The sequence below is a fragment of the Bos javanicus genome, chromosome X, assembly GCF_032452875.1.
Source record: "Bos javanicus breed banteng chromosome X, ARS-OSU_banteng_1.0, whole genome shotgun sequence".
Classification (NCBI taxonomy): domain Eukaryota; kingdom Metazoa; phylum Chordata; class Mammalia; order Artiodactyla; family Bovidae; genus Bos; species Bos javanicus.
Window position 1 is genome coordinate 37,212,646 of NC_083897.1, and position 19,467 is coordinate 37,232,112.

The 19,467-nt window shown below is 39.5% G+C and overlaps 1 protein-coding gene across 1 annotated transcript in view; it reads right to left on the bottom strand.

The window, feature by feature from the left end:
* Positions 1-2,423: 2,423 nt before the first annotated feature.
* Positions 2,424-19,467, bottom strand: part of LOC133242757 (phosphatidylinositol-binding clathrin assembly protein-like) — a 47,227-nt gene continuing 30,183 nt past the window's right edge. The window contains exons 11-15 of the mRNA XM_061408904.1: positions 17,621-17,704; positions 17,486-17,516; positions 11,458-11,584; positions 3,806-3,913; positions 2,424-2,622 (exon numbers count right to left, since the gene is read on the bottom strand). Coding sequence (XP_061264888.1) covers positions 2,542-2,622; positions 3,806-3,913; positions 11,458-11,584; positions 17,486-17,516; positions 17,621-17,704 — 431 coding nt within the window. The 3' untranslated portion in view covers positions 2,424-2,541. The remainder of the gene's footprint in view (positions 2,623-3,805; positions 3,914-11,457; positions 11,585-17,485; positions 17,517-17,620; positions 17,705-19,467) is intronic.

Sequence of the window (19,467 nt, forward strand, 5' to 3'; positions counted from 1 at the left end):
ATTAAATGAGATTATGTATATAGACTACCTGGGTTTTCGTGCTGGTTCAGATCGTAAAGAGTCTGCCTGCAATGCATAGATTGGATCCCTCCGTCAGGAACATCCCCTGGAGAAGGAAATGGCAACCCCCTCCAGCATTCTTGGCTGGAAAATCCCATGGACGGAGGAGCCCAGAGGGCTACGGGCTACAGTCCATGGGGTTGCAAAGAGGCAGGCACGACTGAGCAACTAACACTTTCACTTTTCGCGCAAAATACCTAATAAGTAGTTGGCATACAGTAGGACTACAGTAGTGAGGGAACTTGGCCAGGATGAAGAAGTGGAAAGAGGGAGGCAATTGTTGTTGTTCAGCCGCTAAGTGGGCAGGGCTTTGAGCTGGACTGAGTGGTGAAGGACAGAGTTTGCTGGAAAGTTTGGAGGATGGGAAAGAGGGCGCTACTAGAGGTGGGGTAAGGGCTAGAGGACTGGGAAGAAGGGAGGGGTTGGAGGGGTGGGGGGATGGCTGGTATCCCAGGAATGGAGAAAGTGGGCAGGGCAGTAAGACTCAACTGTGAAGGGGCTGAGGACTCGAGACAGTGGCAAGGCTTGAGGCCTTGGAACACGGGTGGTGGTGGATGAGAGTGAGAGCCTTTATATAGTAGTGACAAAACTTAGAAAATGAAATTAAAGAATACCATTATGGTAGAATTAAAAAACATAAAATACTTGGTAGTAGTCTTTATTTATGTACTGAAAAGTGCTAGTAACTGTTCAAAACCTCAAATCAGAAGACAGAAGTTAAAGAATGCCTGAGAGCTCCAGCATGTTCATGATTGGGAGGGACAGATATAGTTAGGATGTCTATATGTCTATTTTCTCCAAATTGAACTAGAGAGTCAATGTAGTCCTAAGCAGCATGTTCTCTGAGGCCTTTTCTTTTTCATAGAAATTGATCAGTTGACTGGAATGTTTTATGTAATTCAAAGAACACCTGAATACCTGAACCAATCTTGAAAAATATGCATAAACCTAGAAGACTAATACGGCCTGATTTTGAGACCTACAGGAAACTGTGATAATCAAGACAGGGTGTTATTGGACTAAGGACAGATCTTTGGATCAATGGAACAAAACAAAAGGTAACACAAACCCATAAATATGTCGTCAGTTGGCTTTTGAGAAATGTTCCAAGACAATGCAAGGTGAAACGAATTTGTTTTCCCCAAATGTTTCAAGAACAACTGGATAATTATATAGAAAAAAGTTAACCTCTACCCCTGTCACCAAGCTCAAAAATGTAGTTTAGATGGATCATAGATCTAAACATAAAAGCTACAAATTCCCTTGCTGTCCAGTGATTAGGACTCTCCACTTCCACTGCAGGGAGCACAGGTTCGATCCCTGGTTGGGAAACTAGGATACTGCAAACCATGTGGTGCAACCAAAGGAGAGGGGGAAACTCAAAGGAAAACATTAAAATGGGAAAAACAGTTGGATGCTTCACACAGTAAAAGAGATGGTGGAATGGCCAGTAAGTATATGAAACGTTGCTTAGTCATCGGGGAAGGGTAAATTAAACCACTGTGAAATATTACTTACAAACCCACCAGCATGGCCAAAATTTAAAATACTAACAGCAGTCATTTTTGGCCAGAATTCAAAGCAATAGAATTCTCATAGACTGCTGGTGGGATAAAGTGGTACAGTAATTTTGAACAACTTTTGGCAGTTTTAATTTAATTTTTTGGCCATGCAGGGTCTTCATTGTGGTGTGCAGGCTTCTCTAGTTGTGGCATGTGGGCATCTGTAGTTATGGTGAATGGGATTAGTTGCCTTGTGTCTTGTGGGATTTGAGCTCCCTGACCAGGGATTGAACCCACGTCCCCTGTTATTGGCAGGCAGATTCTTAACCACTGGACCACCAGGGAAGTCCTGGCAGTTTTAATTTTAGATAAACACCTACCTGATGACCCTGTCATTCTACTCCTAGGTATTTACCCAAGAGATAGATCCACATTTGTCCACAAAAAGATTCAAACAAGAATGATTTTGTATGTATGTATCAATTTAAAATTTAGTTTAAAATAATGAGTACGAAGCACTACATTTTCCAATAACAACTGAGTTTATCATCAGTATAACTACACTAAATAAACTTCTAAAACATGTACTTCAAGAAGAGGGAAATGGTTCCAATGCAAGAAGGGATGGTGAAAAAAGAATTTGTGAACACATTTCCAAGTGTAAACAAAAACGTTTCTCTAACACCTTAAATTTGGGACAGGGCTAATATATTGGGCCACCATCATCCATAAGTTGGGAGGGAATGCCCTTGTAGTTTAAAAGTATTCTAAGGTCTTTGTGTTATTTAATAGAAGAGATTAAGATATTAACTTTAGGGTTTTTTGTTTTTTTTTTTTTTATAATTTTACAGGTAAAGTTTCCAGGATAACTATTAAAACAAGAGAGTGCATCACTTCAAAAACACTGAATTGAAGAATCCCAAGGGTATTGAATGTCCAAATGAATGTTTATTGACTTGGAAGCTGTTGGTGATTCAGTTCAGGCTGCAGAAAGATCATCATTTGTTTTGACCTCTGATTCGGAATCATTTTCACTTTGGTACTTCGACATGGATTTTATCTATTAAAGACAGATATATAAATCTTTCATTGTTCCCACATACTTTTCCTTGTGGTTATAAAATAAACTACAAATATTATTACATAAAACTCAGAGGTCAGTCTGCTCACTATCTGATGCTTGAAGCTTTATCAGGCCTCTTAAAACCTTCAGGAACCAGGGGACTCCCAGGGCATGGTCTGAAGACTGAAGGTAGAAACCTTGTAAAGATTTCTAGAGAACAATAATCAGAGGCAATGAACACCTGGATCATGACACTCTCCCTTTTGCTTCTGAGGTTAGCTATACCTCATCCATGTTACCACTGCCTGCTTCCACTTCTGTGCTCAAGCTGTTTTCTCTATGTCTAATGTCAAACTTCTATCATGCATACCTCCACTAGTCGCAGTTCTGCTTAACATTTTATAAGTAATGCCACGCACGCAGGCTCTGAAACCTTTTATCCCTGAATTAATTGTTCCCTCCTGTGATCTCCCATGGTGCTTTGGCTTTCCTATCTGTTTATATGCTTGTCTGGAAGATCCCTTTCCCACTCCCTTGACTGGCTACCCATTCTTAAGTCTGAGCATGCAACTCAGGTGCCTAAAACCTTCATACTGAGCTACCCACCTCTTCAGCACTGCTCTCAGTTGTGTCTGTTGAATGAATGAATAAAAGGTTTGCTGACTACATATCGGAACTTGGTTGAGGTTTCACCACACAACTTTGTAGAGGATTGGGTTTTTACAGTTTTGTCTTTTTAAAATGTTAGAATGCAAAAAATAAAATGTTAGAATGCTGAAACTGTTGTGCTGAAATTGAAGGCTGAAAATGTGACAATTCCTTTTTCTTCTATGAAGAAACAACAGTACACAGAAGACTGCAAAACTCTGTTCTAACACTGGTCTTGCCTCCAGTGACTGCACATGTCTGCATGCATGCTAAGTCGCTTCAGTCGTGTCTGACTCTTTGCGAGTTTATTATGGACTGTAGCCTGCCAGGCTCCTCTGTCCATGGAATTCTCCAGGCAAGAATACTGGAGTGGGTAGCCATTCCCTCCTTCAAGGGATCTTCCCAACCCAGGGATCAAACCCATGTCTCTTATGTCTCCTGCACTGGCAAGCGGATTCTTTACCACTGGCACCACCTGGGAAGCCCCTGCACATGTCTACCAAGGGCCAAAACAACAACAGTTCAAACATACGTTATTTCTTGTGGGTGCAGCACAAGCCTTGCTGGTCCTTAAGCCTGGTTGGGTGTAACTCATAGATTGAGGTGCCATCACAGAAGGGAGTCTCACTGGAGTTGGAACCTATGAATTCAAATGGAAGAGAAAACAAAGGAAAAACTTAATTACTATTTTATTACTCCGTGGTGCTGGAGAAGACTCTTGAGAATCCCTTGGACTATGAGGAGATCCAACCAGCCCATCCTAAAGGAAATAATTCCTGAATGTTCATTGGAAGGACTGATGAAGCTGAAACTCCAATACTTTGGCCACCTGACACGTAGAACTGACTCATTTGAAAAGACCCTGATGCTGGGAAAGATTGAAGGCAGGAGGAGAAGGGGACGACAGAGGATGAGATGGTTGGATGGCATCACCAACTTGATGGACTTAAGTTTGAGTAAACTCCAGGAGTTGGTGATGGACAGGGAGGCCTGGCGTGCTGCAGTTCATGGGGTCGCAAAGAGTCGGACATAACTAAGCGATTGAACTAAACTGAAAACAATAGTACCAAGAGGACAAACAACTGCTCTAGAGGAAATATTACATTTAAAGGATGTCCACTGAAAATGCTAAATGTCAGATATGAAAAAAAAGAGAAAATGCCTCCATCCTTAAACATGAGAAGATGCCAGCTGAGTCGTGGCAGACCCTGGAGATAAACATGGAACTAGAATTTCAAGTATTTTGCTCAGATGCTGACAGCGTTTTGTGCATTCAAGGACAATAAAATATCACTAGTTTACAAATCAAGTGCTCTGATGTTTCTAAAGAAGCAACAGATACTGGCACTGGAGAGGCTGTAGAAAAATCTCCAAGGAAAAAAAAGGAAAAGATGACGCACAGCCATGAAGTAGAAGGGATGCGGTAATATGGGGGTTACTTGTGACTGAGATAAGGACAATGAGGGGGGCCAGGCAGAATCCTTACTGGAACAGGTTCAAGAGAGGAGGAGAGCAAAAACCCAACAAACTAGTGAATATACCAAAACAGAAGCAGATTCACAGATACAGAGAACAAACCAGTGGCTACCAGTGTGGAGAGGGACCTGGGGAGGGGCAAGATAGGGGTAGAGGATTAAGAGGTACAAACTACTACGTATAATATACATAAGCTACAAGCATATATTGTAAACCACAGTGGATATAGCCAATATTTTATAATAATTGCAGAGCATCACCTTTCAAAATGGTGAATGACCATATGGTACACCTGAAACTTATATAATAGTGTACATCAACTATATTTCAATTTAAAAAAAAACTTAAAAAATAAGTTGGACAGAGAAAGACAGATATCATATGTGATCACTTATGTGTGGGATCTAAAAATATAATACAAATGGACTTATTTACAAAACAGAAACAGACTCACAGACTTAGATAAGGAACTTATGGTTGCTGGGGGGTGGGTGGATAGGGGGAAGGATACTTAGGGAGTTTGGGATGGTCGTGTACACACTGCTGTATTTAAAATAGATACCAACAAGGACCTACTGTATAGCATAGGGAACTGTGCTCAGTGTTATGTAACAACCTAACTGGGAAAACAGTCTAAAAAGGAATGGATATATGTATATGTGTAACAGATTCCCTTTGCTATAGAGCAGAAACTATCACAACATTGTAAATCAACTATATTCCAATAAAAATTTTGATTTAAATTTCAAAAAAAGAATGAAAAGAAAAGAAGTAATTACATAGCATATTTAAGAACCCTTTTAAGGAATTTTTCAGTAAAGGTATAAAATATACCACTAAATCGTAGTATATTCCTATGTGAAATATCATTGAGCCTTTATATATGTAGTTAATATATACCAATCTATAAAACATAATATCTCAAAACATAAATACAGATCTCAAAAACATAAATACAAAATAATACCAATTATAATCAATTTTCTAAAATCACATAGAAGAGTACTACATATTTTTCCTTAGTAAAAGAATGAAAATGTTCTGAAAGGCTATACAGAAAATTCACCATAGTCATTGTCTCTGGAGTGGCAGAGGGTGATTGGGAAAAGGGATGAGCCAAGGAGAGTTTGGTCTTATTTGTAAAATTTCATTAAAAAATGATCTGGAAAAATTATGACAAAATGTTAATATTTAGTAATTTAGAATGTTGAAGCATAGATGCTTGTTATCCTCTATACTTTCCTACATTTTAAACGTTTTTCCAAACTGACACCAACAGTAAAAGCATGAGTGAACTGGTTGTGAGGTTGTGTGGGCTAAGGGACTTCAGAGTTTCCATTACTTGTATTCAGTTCAGTTCAGTCGCTCAGTCGTGTCTGACGACCCCATGGACTGCAGCACGCCATGCTTCCCTATCCATCACCAACTCCCAGAGTTTACTCAAACTCATGTCCATTGAGTTGGTGATGCCATCCAACCATCTCATTCTCTGTCGTCCCCTTCTCCTCCTGCCTTCAATCTTTCCCAGCATCAGTGTCTTTTCAAATGAGTCAGTTCTTCGCATCAGTATTGGAGTTTCAGCTTCAGCATCAGTCCTTCCAGTGAATATTCAGGACTAATTTCCTTTAGGATGGACTAAGGGACTCTCAAGAGTCTTCTCCAACACCACAGTTCAAAAGCATCAATTCTTTGGCACTCAGCTTTCTTTATAGTCCAACTCTCACATCCATACATGACCACTGGAAAAACCATAGCTTTGACTAGATGGACCTTTGTAGGCAAAGTAATGTCTCTGCTTTTTAATATGCAATCTAGGTTGGTCATAGCTTTTCTTCCAAGGAGCAAGTGTCTTTTAATTTCAAGGCTGCAGTCACCATCTGCATTGATTTTGGATCCCAAGAAAATAAAAACTGTCACTCGTTCCATTGTCTCCCCATCTATTTAACATGAAGTGATGGCATCAGATGCCATGATCTTAGTTTTTTGAACACTGAGTTTTAAACCAACTTTTTCACTCTGCTCTTTCACTTTCATCAAGAGGCTCTTTAGTTCCTCTTCACTTTCTGCTATAAAGGTGGTGTCTTCTGCATATCTGAGGTTATTGATATTTCTCCCCACAATCTTGATTCCAGCCTGTGCTTCATCAAGCCTGGCATTTTGCACGATGTACTCTGCATATATGTTAAATAAGCAGGGTGACAATATACAGCCTTGATGTACTCCTTTCCCAATTTGGAACCAGTCTGTTCTTCCATGTCTGGTTTTAACTGGTGCTTCTTGAGCTGCATACAGATTTCTCAGGAGGCAGGTAAGGTGGTCTGGTATTCCCATCTCTTTAACAATTTTCCACAGTTTGTTGTGATCTACACAAAGGCTTTGGCATAATCAATAAAGCAGAAGTAGATGTTTTTTTCTGGTATTCTCCTCCTTTTTATATGATCCAACAGATGTTGGCAATTTGGCCTCTTGTTCCTCTGTCTTTTCTAAATCCAGTTTGAACATCTGGAAGTTCACGGTTCACATACTGTTGAAGACTGGCTTGGAGAATTTTGAGCATTACTTTGCTAGCATGTGAGATGAGTGCAACTGTGTGGTAGTTTGAACATTCCTTGGCATTGCCCTTCTTCTGGACGGGAATGAAAACTGACCTTTTCCATTCCTGTGGCCACTGCTAAGTTTTCCAACTTTGGTCCCATCACTTCATGGCAAATAGATGGTGAAAGAATGGAAACAGTGACAGATTTTATTTTCTTAGGATCCAAAATCACTGCAGATGGTGACTACAGCCATGAAATTAAAAGACACTAGCTCCTTGGAAGAAAAGCTATGACCAACCTAGACAGCGTATTAAAAAGCAGAGACATTACTTTGCCGACAAAGGTACATGCAGTCAAAGCTATGGTTTTTCCAGTAGTCATTCATGTATGGATGTGAGAGTTGGACTATAAAGAAAGCTGGGTACTGAAGAACTGACACTTTTGAACTGTGGTGTTGGAGAAGACTCTTCAGAGTCCCTTGGACTGCAAGGAGATGAAATCAGTTCATCCTAAAGGAAATCAGTCCTGAATATTCATTGGAAGCACTGATGCTGAAGCAGAAACTCCAGTACTTTGGCCACCTGATGCGAAGAACTGACATACTGGAAAAGACTCTGATGCTGGGAAAGATTGAAGGCAGGAGGAGAAGGGGACAACAGAGGATAAGATGGTTGGATGGCATCACCAACTTAATGGACATGAATTTGAGTAAACTCTGGGAGTTGGTGATGGACAGGGAAGCCTAGCTGCTGCAGTCCATGGGGTTGCAAAGAGTTGGACACAACTGAGCGACTGTGAATTGAGCATAATACTTACTGATTGAAAGAAGGAGGTCACAAAAGAATATGTACAGTATGATTCCATTTATATAAAGTTCAAAATTGGAAAAACCAACAACACAAAAGAGAACTAAGGTGACAATATGAAAGTGAAAGTGTTGCTCAGTCGTGTCCCACTTTTTGGGACCCCAGGGACTGTAGCCCGCCAGGCTCCTCTGTCTATGGGATTCTCTAGGCAAGAATATTGGAGTGGGTAGCCCTTCCCTTCCCCAAGGGATCTTCCTGACCCCGGGATCAAACCCGTGTGTGGTCTGAGCCACTAGGAAAGCCCAAACTTAAAAAATAAAATTAAATTAAATTAAAAAAAAGAGCCGAATATATGAGTGAGAGGAACTTTCTTCTTCATTAGGTGGAGCTGTGGCTTCGTGAACCAGCTGACAGAAAATATTTTTCAATTCTCTCTCTGTCCTACCACTACTTGGAAACTTGTTTCAATCACAAAGATAGAGAAGCTTGGGGAAGCTAGTTATGACCTCCTGGGTTCATCAGCCCCCTTCCCACTCTTGTACGTGAGTGAATGGGCTCTTAATGAACACACCAAAGACTTTGATTACTAAGCCCCTGGAGAGACCAAAGCCCAGGTCCCAGGTTGACTGCTTAATGGAGTATATGCAGGACAGACAGGAACAGCAGAGCAAAGGCTATAGAAACTGAGCTGCCACTGGGACCACAGGTCAAAGAAGTGGGCTGGAAGGTGTAGCTTAAACTGAACCAGGTCAAGTGTCTGCTAAAGCACAGATATCAACATTCTCCATAATTTGGCCAGACTGAAGCGACTTAGAAGAAGAAGAAGAAGGGTCTTTTAAATTAACAGTCAAAACATCCAGGATACATGTACATCCATGGCTGATTCATGTCAATGTATGGCAAAAACCACTACAATATTGTAAATTAATTAGCCTCCAATTAAAATAAATTAAAAACATAATTAAAAAAAATCCAGGATAAAATCCAAAATTAGTTGGCACATGAAGAACCATGAGAATCTCAACTCCCGTGGGAAAAAACCATTAACAGTCATGACATAGATGATGGAATTATCTGATAAAGACTTTTAAAGTGGCTAGTACACAAATGCTTGCATGAGTAATCATGAACACTTAAAACAAAAGTTAAAATAGAAAGCATCAGCCAAGAAATAGAAGATACAGAGAAAAGCCAAATAGAACCTTCAGAACTGAAAAATATAATTAACTGGAATAAAAATACCCAATAGAATGAGTAATTATCAGAAGGGAGATGAAAAAGGAAAGATTCAGTGAAACTTTAGATAGATGAACACAAATCACTCATTCTGCAAAACAGAAAGAGAGAGATTTAAAGAACCAAACAGAGCCTCACGGACCAGCTGGGACAACATCTAAAGCTCTAATATTTGTGTTATTAGAGTCATGGAAAGGGGAAAGAATCAGTGCAGTAATAATGGCAGGAAATGTTCCAAGTTTGAGAAAAGACAAAACCAAAGACTCAAGTTGTATGAACCTGAAAATAATACCCCACCCTGCAAATCCATGCCAAAGCAAATTCATAATCAAACTTCTTAAAATGAAACAGCAAAAATTTTGAAAAAATGATGCAACATCTATGATTATGATGACTATGCATTTTTCATCAGAATCACAGGAGCTATTAATAGCTTAGTGAACATAAATTTGGCCCACATTATGTTGCTTCTTCATTTTGTGATTTTTTTTCCCTTGAAACCCCAAACTTTCTTGCTAAACTCTTCCTAGGTGCATAGCCACATATTTGCTCACTACATTTCAAAATTACTTCTTCCAAAATCCTATCAAAATTCTCATTCCTAAATGCAGCTCTGTTGCATATTAGAACAAAGTTACTATGTACTCAGAGTGAATGTGCAGTTGGTTATATCATTGGAGCAATTAAGTTTTAAAGCAAAATTGTGCAAAAATAGCAGGTGCACATCATTTAAGTCCTTGGGGCCAGATGTGTTTTGGAATTCAGAATGTTTTACACATAGAGCATGCTAGTAATACCCCACAGGGACTGAAATAGCACCCTGTAATGAAACACACTAGTATTTATTTTTGTACCAAAATGCAAATGCCAAATTTACGTATGAATATTTACACCTAGTAAGATAAACAATGACTGTAGCCTCATTATAGTTCAAGTACAGTTCTGTGACCAAAAGCATTTGCTGCAAACTTAACAAATCTTGTTTCCTGGAGTTTTTTGAATTTTATATTTGCAGACAATTTATTGGGGACCCATATTTCAACCTTCAACTTATCAGCAACTCCTATCAATCATTTCTGCAGATCGAGCTTCTTGAAATTCTTTCTTTAGATCTACTGCCAACATTCTAGCATTCTAGACCAGATCATTCTAAATCTCTGGCCTGGATGACTTGAAAAGACTTCTAATTGACTTCCCTGATCTGTCTTATTTCCCTACTAATCATCTTCCACTCTCCTCCCAGACTAATCTTTCAAAACTGTAAAAAGGACTGTGTGGTAGCTTTGACTCCCCACTGCTTATATAATAAAGCCTAAATTTCTATACAAGTTCCTACAAGATCCAGTAACTCTTTAAGCTTGAGCTTTATCTCTTGTTGCACCCATCATCCATGACAGTATGCCCATGCTAAACTACTCCAAGTTCCCAGAATAACCCACCAAGCTTCCATTTGCCAACCAGTTACTGTCAATCCACCTCATCTCCTTTTCCCTCACATTCAGCTTCTTTATCAAAGTAGCCCACACACTCTGTGAAGTCTTCATTCCACTTGGAATAGTCAGTGCCTCTAACTGATGACATGTCTATCTACCCTTGTAGCCCCTATATCTTGACCTGCCAGCCCGCTGCCTAAATGCCTAATAGATGCTCAAGAAATGTGGAGCAAAGCTGGGTAACTCTGTAGCTCTCTCCCCATCATGGAATCCACTCTTCCACAAAGAGAGGAAGAGTGAGCTCAAACTGTCTACAGCAAATATTAGCAGAATACATAGATGGGACGGGGAGGGAGGTGGGAGGAGGGTTCAGGATGGGGAACACATGTACACTCATGGCTGATTCATGTCAATGTATGTCATTTAATAAAGTCTTTAAAAAAAAACTGATGAAAAAGAAAACATTTCTAGGAGTGCCTGGCAGTCCAGTGGTTAGGATTCAGTGCTTTAACTGCTGAGGGCCCAGGTTCGGTCCCTGGGTAGGGAAATAAGATCCCAAAAGCCATGCAGAATGGGCCAATAAAAAAGAGAGAGAGAGAAGACATTTCTTGCTTGACCTACTTCCCTAATACAAATGTATATGCTACATGTATATATCAAAAAAGAAAGAAGGTAATAATACATCAGACACATTACCATGTAGGAGATGGAAGAAACAGAAACTGGGTCCCAGATGGTTGATATGCAGGTGCAGTTACTCAACTGCCAGTTCATTTCACTGGTCATTTCCATCTCTGAGGGGTGACGCCACTTCACATCAGATCTAAAGGGCAATTGATAAATCAGCTCACTTTGGGAGATGACAAGTCTACCGTGTAAACATCTAGTCAGGACATAGCCTTTGAGACAATGCTTATGCTCATCAATAGGTAAAAGATTAATAGGAAGGAACCAGTAAAAAAGGTAAAAAAATAAAAGACCGTGGCTATTTTCTACATGAAATTAAGGTATCATTACAAAGCTACATATTTCAGTTTAGTTTTTATTTTATTTCTTAGTTTTTACTTTATTTTATTTTTTTTTTAATTTTATTTCAGCTAAGTCATGTCCAACTCTTTGCAACCCCATGGGCTGCCGTATCCCAGGCTTCCCTGTCCTTCACTATTTCCTGGAATTTGCTCAAACTCATGTCCATTGAGTCAGCGATACCATCCAGCCATCTCATCCTCTGTCATCCCCTTCTCCTCCTGCCCTCAATCTTTCCCAGCATCAGGGTCTTTTCCAATGAAAAGACCAGGTGCCGAAGTATTGGAGCTGTGTAACCCACTCCAGTGTTCTTGCCTGGAGAATCCCGGGGACGGGGAGCCTGGTGGGCTGCCGTCTATGGGGTCACACAGAGTCGGACATGACTGAAGTGACTTAGAAGCAGCAGCAACCTTGACTAAACAACTTAAACTCTTTCTTTATTTGTAAAATTAAGATAAACTATGATTCATAGAATTAGAGTTATTAAGAGAATAAATAATGTAACACGTGTACTATTTTGTATAAATAAGAGAATAAATACAGCAAAAAGGAAACAAACTCTTATGAACTCTTACTAGGCTCTGTGATAAGTGTTTTCACAATATTAAATATTTAGTTTTCATAATAACTGTGTGAAGTAGGTATCATAAAGTCTCGTTTTATGGATGAGGAGACAAGACTCTCAGAGAGGGCAAATAACTTGCTCAAAGTCTTATAGTCAATTAGTGGCAGGCCTAGAAGCCCATATTCTATATCACTGGTAAAGGTTATTATCCCTGTTTTCTTCATCTATTTCAACTCCTCTACCAAATTATATAATAATCTATTCTGCATACACTTTAGTTTTAATTCTAAGACATGTTTCTTGTCTCTACAAGCTCATCTTTATTTTGTATTCATCATTTGATTTATTAAAATTTAGTCTTTATCCAAGTAATCCAGAGTTTAAAAAGTCAAATAGTGCTAAAAGACCTAAAACCAAAACACCAGTCATCACAAAAGCAGCCACTCTTTTCCTTATGGTATTTAATTCCATAATCATAAAGAAGATGTTTATGCTACTATGTCTTCCCCTCTCACTCCGCTATATCTTGACAATAGAGTTGGCTCTAGAGCAAGACTGCCTGGGTTCAAATTCCATTTCAGTCATTTCATATATGTATGTTGGAGAAGTTACAGAATCTGTGTATCTCAGTTTCTGCATATGTTAAATGTGAATTAATTGCATTCATTCTACAAATACCCATTCAATATCTAGTAGGTGCGAGGCAGCATCCTTAGTGTCTGAAATATATAAAACAGATGGAAATACTTGCTTTCATGGAGCTTATAATCGAGTGGAAATAATAACTTTCCCAAGTAGAAAGACTGAGTCGTCATGTGTAAAATACTTAGGATGAACAGTATCTGGCTCAGAGGAAACAAATCTTAGCACCAAATAATATGTCATTTTGATTTTTGTCCTGGAGACCTGTCTACATCCTTCTGTTCCATTCCAAATTGGCTTCTGTACAAGTAAATACAACCCATGGACTTCCATTGTTATACTGGGAATTCCCTCCACCTCTTTAAGTAGGGCTCTCTGTTTTCCTGAAACCCATGTGTTCCTCTTTCTTAATTTAAGAAAACCACTGTTTTGTTGGAACACAAACTGTAGGATCTTTCTCAGCAAAGGTTCTTGGTAGGCATTTTTTTTTTAAACTTTTGGGTGTCTGAATCTATCCCTTATATTTCCTTGAGAGCTTGATCCCTCTTATTTCCTCACCTCTGATAGCAATTATTATCAATGCTACCTCCAAAATATGTCCCAGGGGTGTCCACTTTCCATTATACCCCCTGCACGACCACCATTCCAGACAGAGTATTTCATGTGCACACTCAAAGCAGTCTGTACAGGTAGCGGAATTTTTAAATATATTCCTGGATTTTATTTGTGAATATTTTATGTACAATTCTGATATCTGTAATTAATAAGTGAGCTTAGTCAGTAGTTTCCATTCTTTGCTCTATCTTTTTGGGCTTTCATATTAAAGTTACAGGCTTCCTTTGTGGCTCAGATGGTAAAGAATCCACCTGCAATGCAGGTAGGCCTGAGTTCAATCCCTGGGTCAGGACAATCCCCTGGCAAAGGAAATGGCAACCCACTCCAATATCCTGGCCTGGATAATCCTATGGACAAAGGAGCCTGGCAGGCTACAGTCCATGGGGTTGCAAAGAGTTGGACATGACTGAGCAACTAATATATTAAATTTATGTCATTTTCTAGACTGTACTGTAGATCGTCCCTCTTCTCAATAGCCTGGAATTGAAATCGCTTACTCTTCTCCAAGCCAGGCTTCAGCAATACGTGAACTTGAACTTCCAGATGTTTAAGGTGGTTTTAGAAAAGGCAGAGGAATCAGAGATCAAATTGCCAACATCTGCTGGATCATGGAAAAAGCAAGAGAGTTCCAGAAAAACATCTATTTCTATTGACTATGCCAAAGCCTTTGACTGTGTGGATCACAATAAACTGTGGAAAATTCTTCAAGAGATGGGAATACCAGACCACCTGACCTGCCTCTTGAGAAACCTATATCCAAGTCAGGAAGCAATAGTTAGAACTGGATATGGAACAACAGACTGGTTCCAAATAGGAAAAGGAGTACGTCAAGGCTGTATATTGTCACCCTGCTTATTTAAATTATATGCAGAGTACATCATGAGAAATGCTGGGCTGGAAGAAGCACAAGGTGGAATCAAGATTTCTGGGAGAAATATCAATAACCTCAGATATGCAGATGACACCACCCTTACGGCAGAAAGTGAAGAGGAACTAAAGAGCCTCTTGATGAAAGTGAAAGAGGAGAGTGAAAAAGTTGGCTTAAAACTCAACATTCAGAAAACGAAGATCATGGCATCTGGTCCCATCACTTCATGGGAAATAGATGGGGAAAGAGTGGAAACAGTGTCAGACTTTATTTTGGGGGGCTCCAAAATCACTGCAGATGGTGATTGCAGCCATGAAATTAAAAGATGCTTACTCCTTGGAAGGAAAGTTATGACCAACCTAGATAGCATATTAAAAAGCAGAGACATTACTTTGCCAACAAAGGTCCATCTAGTCAAGGCTATGGTTTTTCTGGTGGTCATGTATGGATGTGAGAGTTGGACTGTGAAGAATGCTGAGCACCGAAGAATTGATGCTTTTGAACTGTGGTGTTGGAGAAGACTCTTAAGAGTCCTTAGGACTGCAAGGAGACCAAACCAGTCCATCCTAAAGGAGGTCAGTCCTGGGTGTTCATTGGAAGGACTGATGCTAAAGCTGAAACTCCAATACTTTGACCACCTCATGTGAAGGGTTGACTCATTGGAAAAGACCCTGATGCTGGGAGGGATTGGGGGCAGGAGGAGAAGGGGACAACAGAAGATGAGATGGCTGGATGGCATCACTGACTCGATGGACATGAGTCTGAGTGAACTCTGAGAGTTGGTGATGGACAGGGAGGCCTGGCGTGCTGAAATTTATGGGGTCACAAAGAGTCGGACACAACTGAGTGACTGAACTGAACTCTTTAAGGATAGATAAAGCTCAACTTCATGCGACAATGGGCCTATGCATGTTTCTGCTTCTTCTTGGATGAATTCTGTCATTATATTTAATTTGGAAAACCATCAATTTCCTTTAGATTTTCAAATATGTTGTTACCAAACATTTGAACAAACTATTGATGTATAATTGTTTTAATCTCTCCTACATCTGTGGTTATGTCAGCCCTCTTATTCCTCACCTTGCATACATTCTCCTTTTGGTTTAATCAGAGGAGCTTATTTTATTGGACTTTAAATTTTTGTTTTGGATTTATTGTTCCTGCAATTTTATTAATTTAAGATTTTATCTTTATAAATTTTATCTTCATAATATATTTTTATTAGTTTAGATGTTTTTTCTTAAGATAAAATTAAGTTCTTATTAATTTATCTTTCTTAACAATGATGATTTTTTTTCTATTCAGCTTTCACATTGCCCCATTAACTCTGATATTAAGTTCTCTTTTTCATCACCTCCAGAACTAGACAGCATATTAAAAGGCAGAGACATCACTTTGCCAACAAAGGTCCATATAGTCAAAGCAATGGTTTTTCCAGGAGTCATGTATGGATGTGAGAGCTGGACCATAAAAAAGGCTGAGCACTGAAAAATTGATGGTTTTGAACTATGGTGCTGGAGAAGACTCTTGAGAGTCCCTTGGACTGGAAACAGATCAAACCAGTCCATCCTAAAGGAAAGGAACCCTGAATACTCACTGGAAGGACTGATGCTGAAGCTGAAGCTCCAATACTTTGGCCACCTGATGTGAAGAGCCGACTCAGAAAAGATTCTGATGCTCAGAAAGAATGAAGGCGGGAGGAGAATGGGGCCAAGAGGATGAGATGGTTGGATGGCATCACCGACTCAATGACATGAGTTTGAACAAACTCCAGGAGATAGTGAAGGACAGGGAAGTCTGGTGTGCTGCAGTCCATGGGGTTGCAAAGAGTTGGACACAACTTAGTGACTGAATGACAAAGATAATTGATAACTTCCCTTTTGATTTCCTGTCTGGCAAAAGGATTGTATTCTATGCTTAGTCGCTCAGTCGTGTCTGACTCTTTTCAACCTGTGGACTGTAGCCCACCAGGCTCCTCTGTCCATTGGGATTCTTCAGGCCAGAATACTGGAGCAGATTGTTATGCCCTCCTCCAGGGGACCTTCCCAACCCAGGGATCGAACCCAGGTCTCCCACACTGCAGGCAGATTCTTTACCATCTGAGCCACCAGGGAAGCCCAACATGTCCTGCAATTCGCATTAATTCTTGCCAAAGGATTACTGATTCATTCAGATTTTCATGGTCAACTTTTCATTAATTAGATATAATTTTATTGGATTATGATAAAATGTAGCCCATAAAATTCTTTGTTTTTTTTTTTTTTTTTTGATTCCTTGGAAGAAAATGAACATTGTGTGTGTGTGTGTGTGTGTGTGTGTGTGTATGTGTGTGTATATGCACTTAAGTTTCTTATTTATTTATTAGGTATAATTTAAATTCAGATATATTCTTCCTTATGTTTTGTCTACGAGATTTGTCCAACAATGAAAGAAGTCATTGAAACTACCCATTGTAACTGTACTTTTCACAAGCTCCCCATGCATTTCTAATAGCTTTTGCTTTAAGTATTAAGCTTTGTGTATACACTATTAAGACTGTTATATCTCCCGAAATAGTGTCTTATTCTGTTGAGTGCTTTTAACCTGACATTCTACACCATTTCTTGTTAATATTATCAGTTCGGCCTTCCTCTGATTTCCATTTGCCCTTTTTTTTTGTGGCAATTTTTTGGCAAAAATGTAGGGACTCACTCACTGAAGTAATGCTGATTACCTTACAATGCTGAGGAGCTCCAACTGGTAATTTTATTGTCTTTGTTTAATAAAGTAATAAAATAAGTATCACTCATTTACTACAGTTTCTACCATAAAGTAAGAAAATAACCAAGAATACAAAGAACAACAAAGAATGCCAATATATAAGACATGCTTAGCCAAAGAAAAGCCTTCAGACAAACCATGAAGGGTTAAATCAAAGTAAAAAATGACCTTTTTTTCTAGGTGCTATGCTCATCAGTCCCTTCCTCTAACATGTATTTATTGGCTGTCTTTTTTTTAAAATAACTCACCTGTTAACTGCGCTTTCTCCAAAGTTAAGATCTGTTTTATAAAACAAACACAAATTTCATATTATTTTTATGTAAATACTATTAAAATGCATATAAATATATATGTAAAATATTAGTTTAAAAATAGATGCTTACTTTCTACAAGGCTAACAACTGAACCGTCCAGGTCATTTGCTATGACTTTTTCATTTTGCTGTCTGGCTTCAACATGTTTGCGGGCTTGTGAAGGCAATGTTGGTTGTCATATAGCACAGAGAAAAGAATCTGAAAATAAGAACCAGATGAAAACCTAAACCAAATTTACATCAATACAGTAATGAGATATCTATGTCTATACCTTCCCATTACAAAGTAACAGGACTTTAAATTACTAGGCTAATTAGTATAAATAAGGTCATTTAAAATTATTTGTTAAATTTAAATTGAGCACTTGTTATGTGCTAGACATTGTACTAGGTGCTAAAGATACAGTTGTGAATAAAGAAGATAAAAATCTCTGCCTTCATTTAGCTTACGTTCCGTTGGAGACCAACAATAACCAATATGAAGTATGTAACATGTTAAAGTGCAAGTCGCTCAGTCATGTCTGACTCTTAGCGACCTGATGGACTGACTATACAGTTCATGGAATTATCCAGGCTAGAATACTGGAGTGGGTAGCTGTTCCCTTCTCTAGGGGATCTTCCCAATCCAGGGAATGAACCCAGGTCTCCTGGATTGCAGGCAGGTTCATTACCAGCTAAGCCACCAGGGAAGCCCAAGAATACTGGAGTGTGTAGCCTATCCCTTCTCCAGCAGATCTTCCCAACCCAGGAATTGAACTGGGGTCTCCTGCATTACAGGTAGTTTCTTTACCAGCTGAGCTACCAGGGAAGCCCACATAAAACTGTTAGATGGTAATAAGTGCTAAGGAAAAAATAGCAGGGAAAGGAATATGATATGTTCGTGGGAGAGTGGGCATTTAAATTTTAGACAAGAAAGGCTCACTGAGAAGGGGACTTTTACATAAAGACCTGAAGTTTGTAAAGAGTGACCCATGCAAATCCACCAGAAGGAACAGCATAAACAGCCCTGAAGAAACACTGTGCTTGGTGTATTTGAGGAACAGTGACTCCAGTGTATCTGGAGTCAAAGTGGTCAGAGTCAGAAGGTGATGAACGGGTTTGTAAGGAATTGGTTTTCACTCTCAGGCTGCCATCTCAGCCCAAGGTCTCTGAGATGGGAAAGTCACTGGAAGGATCTGAACAGACAGAATCTCTCTGACTACAAGGAGATCCAACCAGTCCATCCTAAAGGAGATCAGTCCTGGGTGTTCATTGGAATGACTAATGTTGATGCTGAAATTCCAATACTTTGGCCACCTGATGCGAAGAGCTGACTCATTGGAAAAGACCCTGATGCTGGGAAAGATTGAGGGGAGGAGGAGAAGGGGACAACAGAGGATGAGATGGTTGGATGGCATCACTGACTCAATGGACAAGGGTATGAGTGGACTCCAGGATTTGGTGATGGGCAGGGAGGCCTGGCATGCTGTGGTTCATGGGGTCACAAAAAGTCAGACATGACTGAGCAACTGAACTGAACTGAATCTCTCTGATTTGTATTTTAATGGGATCATTCTGATTGGTATGTAAAGAATGGACCGCAGAGGGCAAGGGTAGAAGCAGAAAGCCCTTGCGGTAGTGTAGGTGATGGTAACTCTGACTACAGTGGTCAGCTTTTACATACGTTTTGAAGGTAAAGTAAAAACATTCCCTCATGTATTGGATGTGGGTGTGTTACAGAAATAAAGGAATCAAGATGACTCCAAGCCTGAGTTGCACTGGTCCTAGTCACATTCTTCCTAGAAGAAATGAGTCGCTATTTGCCATTAACTGACATGGGGGAAAACCATGGATAAAGGAGGCTTGGGGTCAAGGGTCAAAAGCTTAATTTTGGACACATGGAGTTTGGGAACCCTACTAGATGTTCAAGTGCTACCA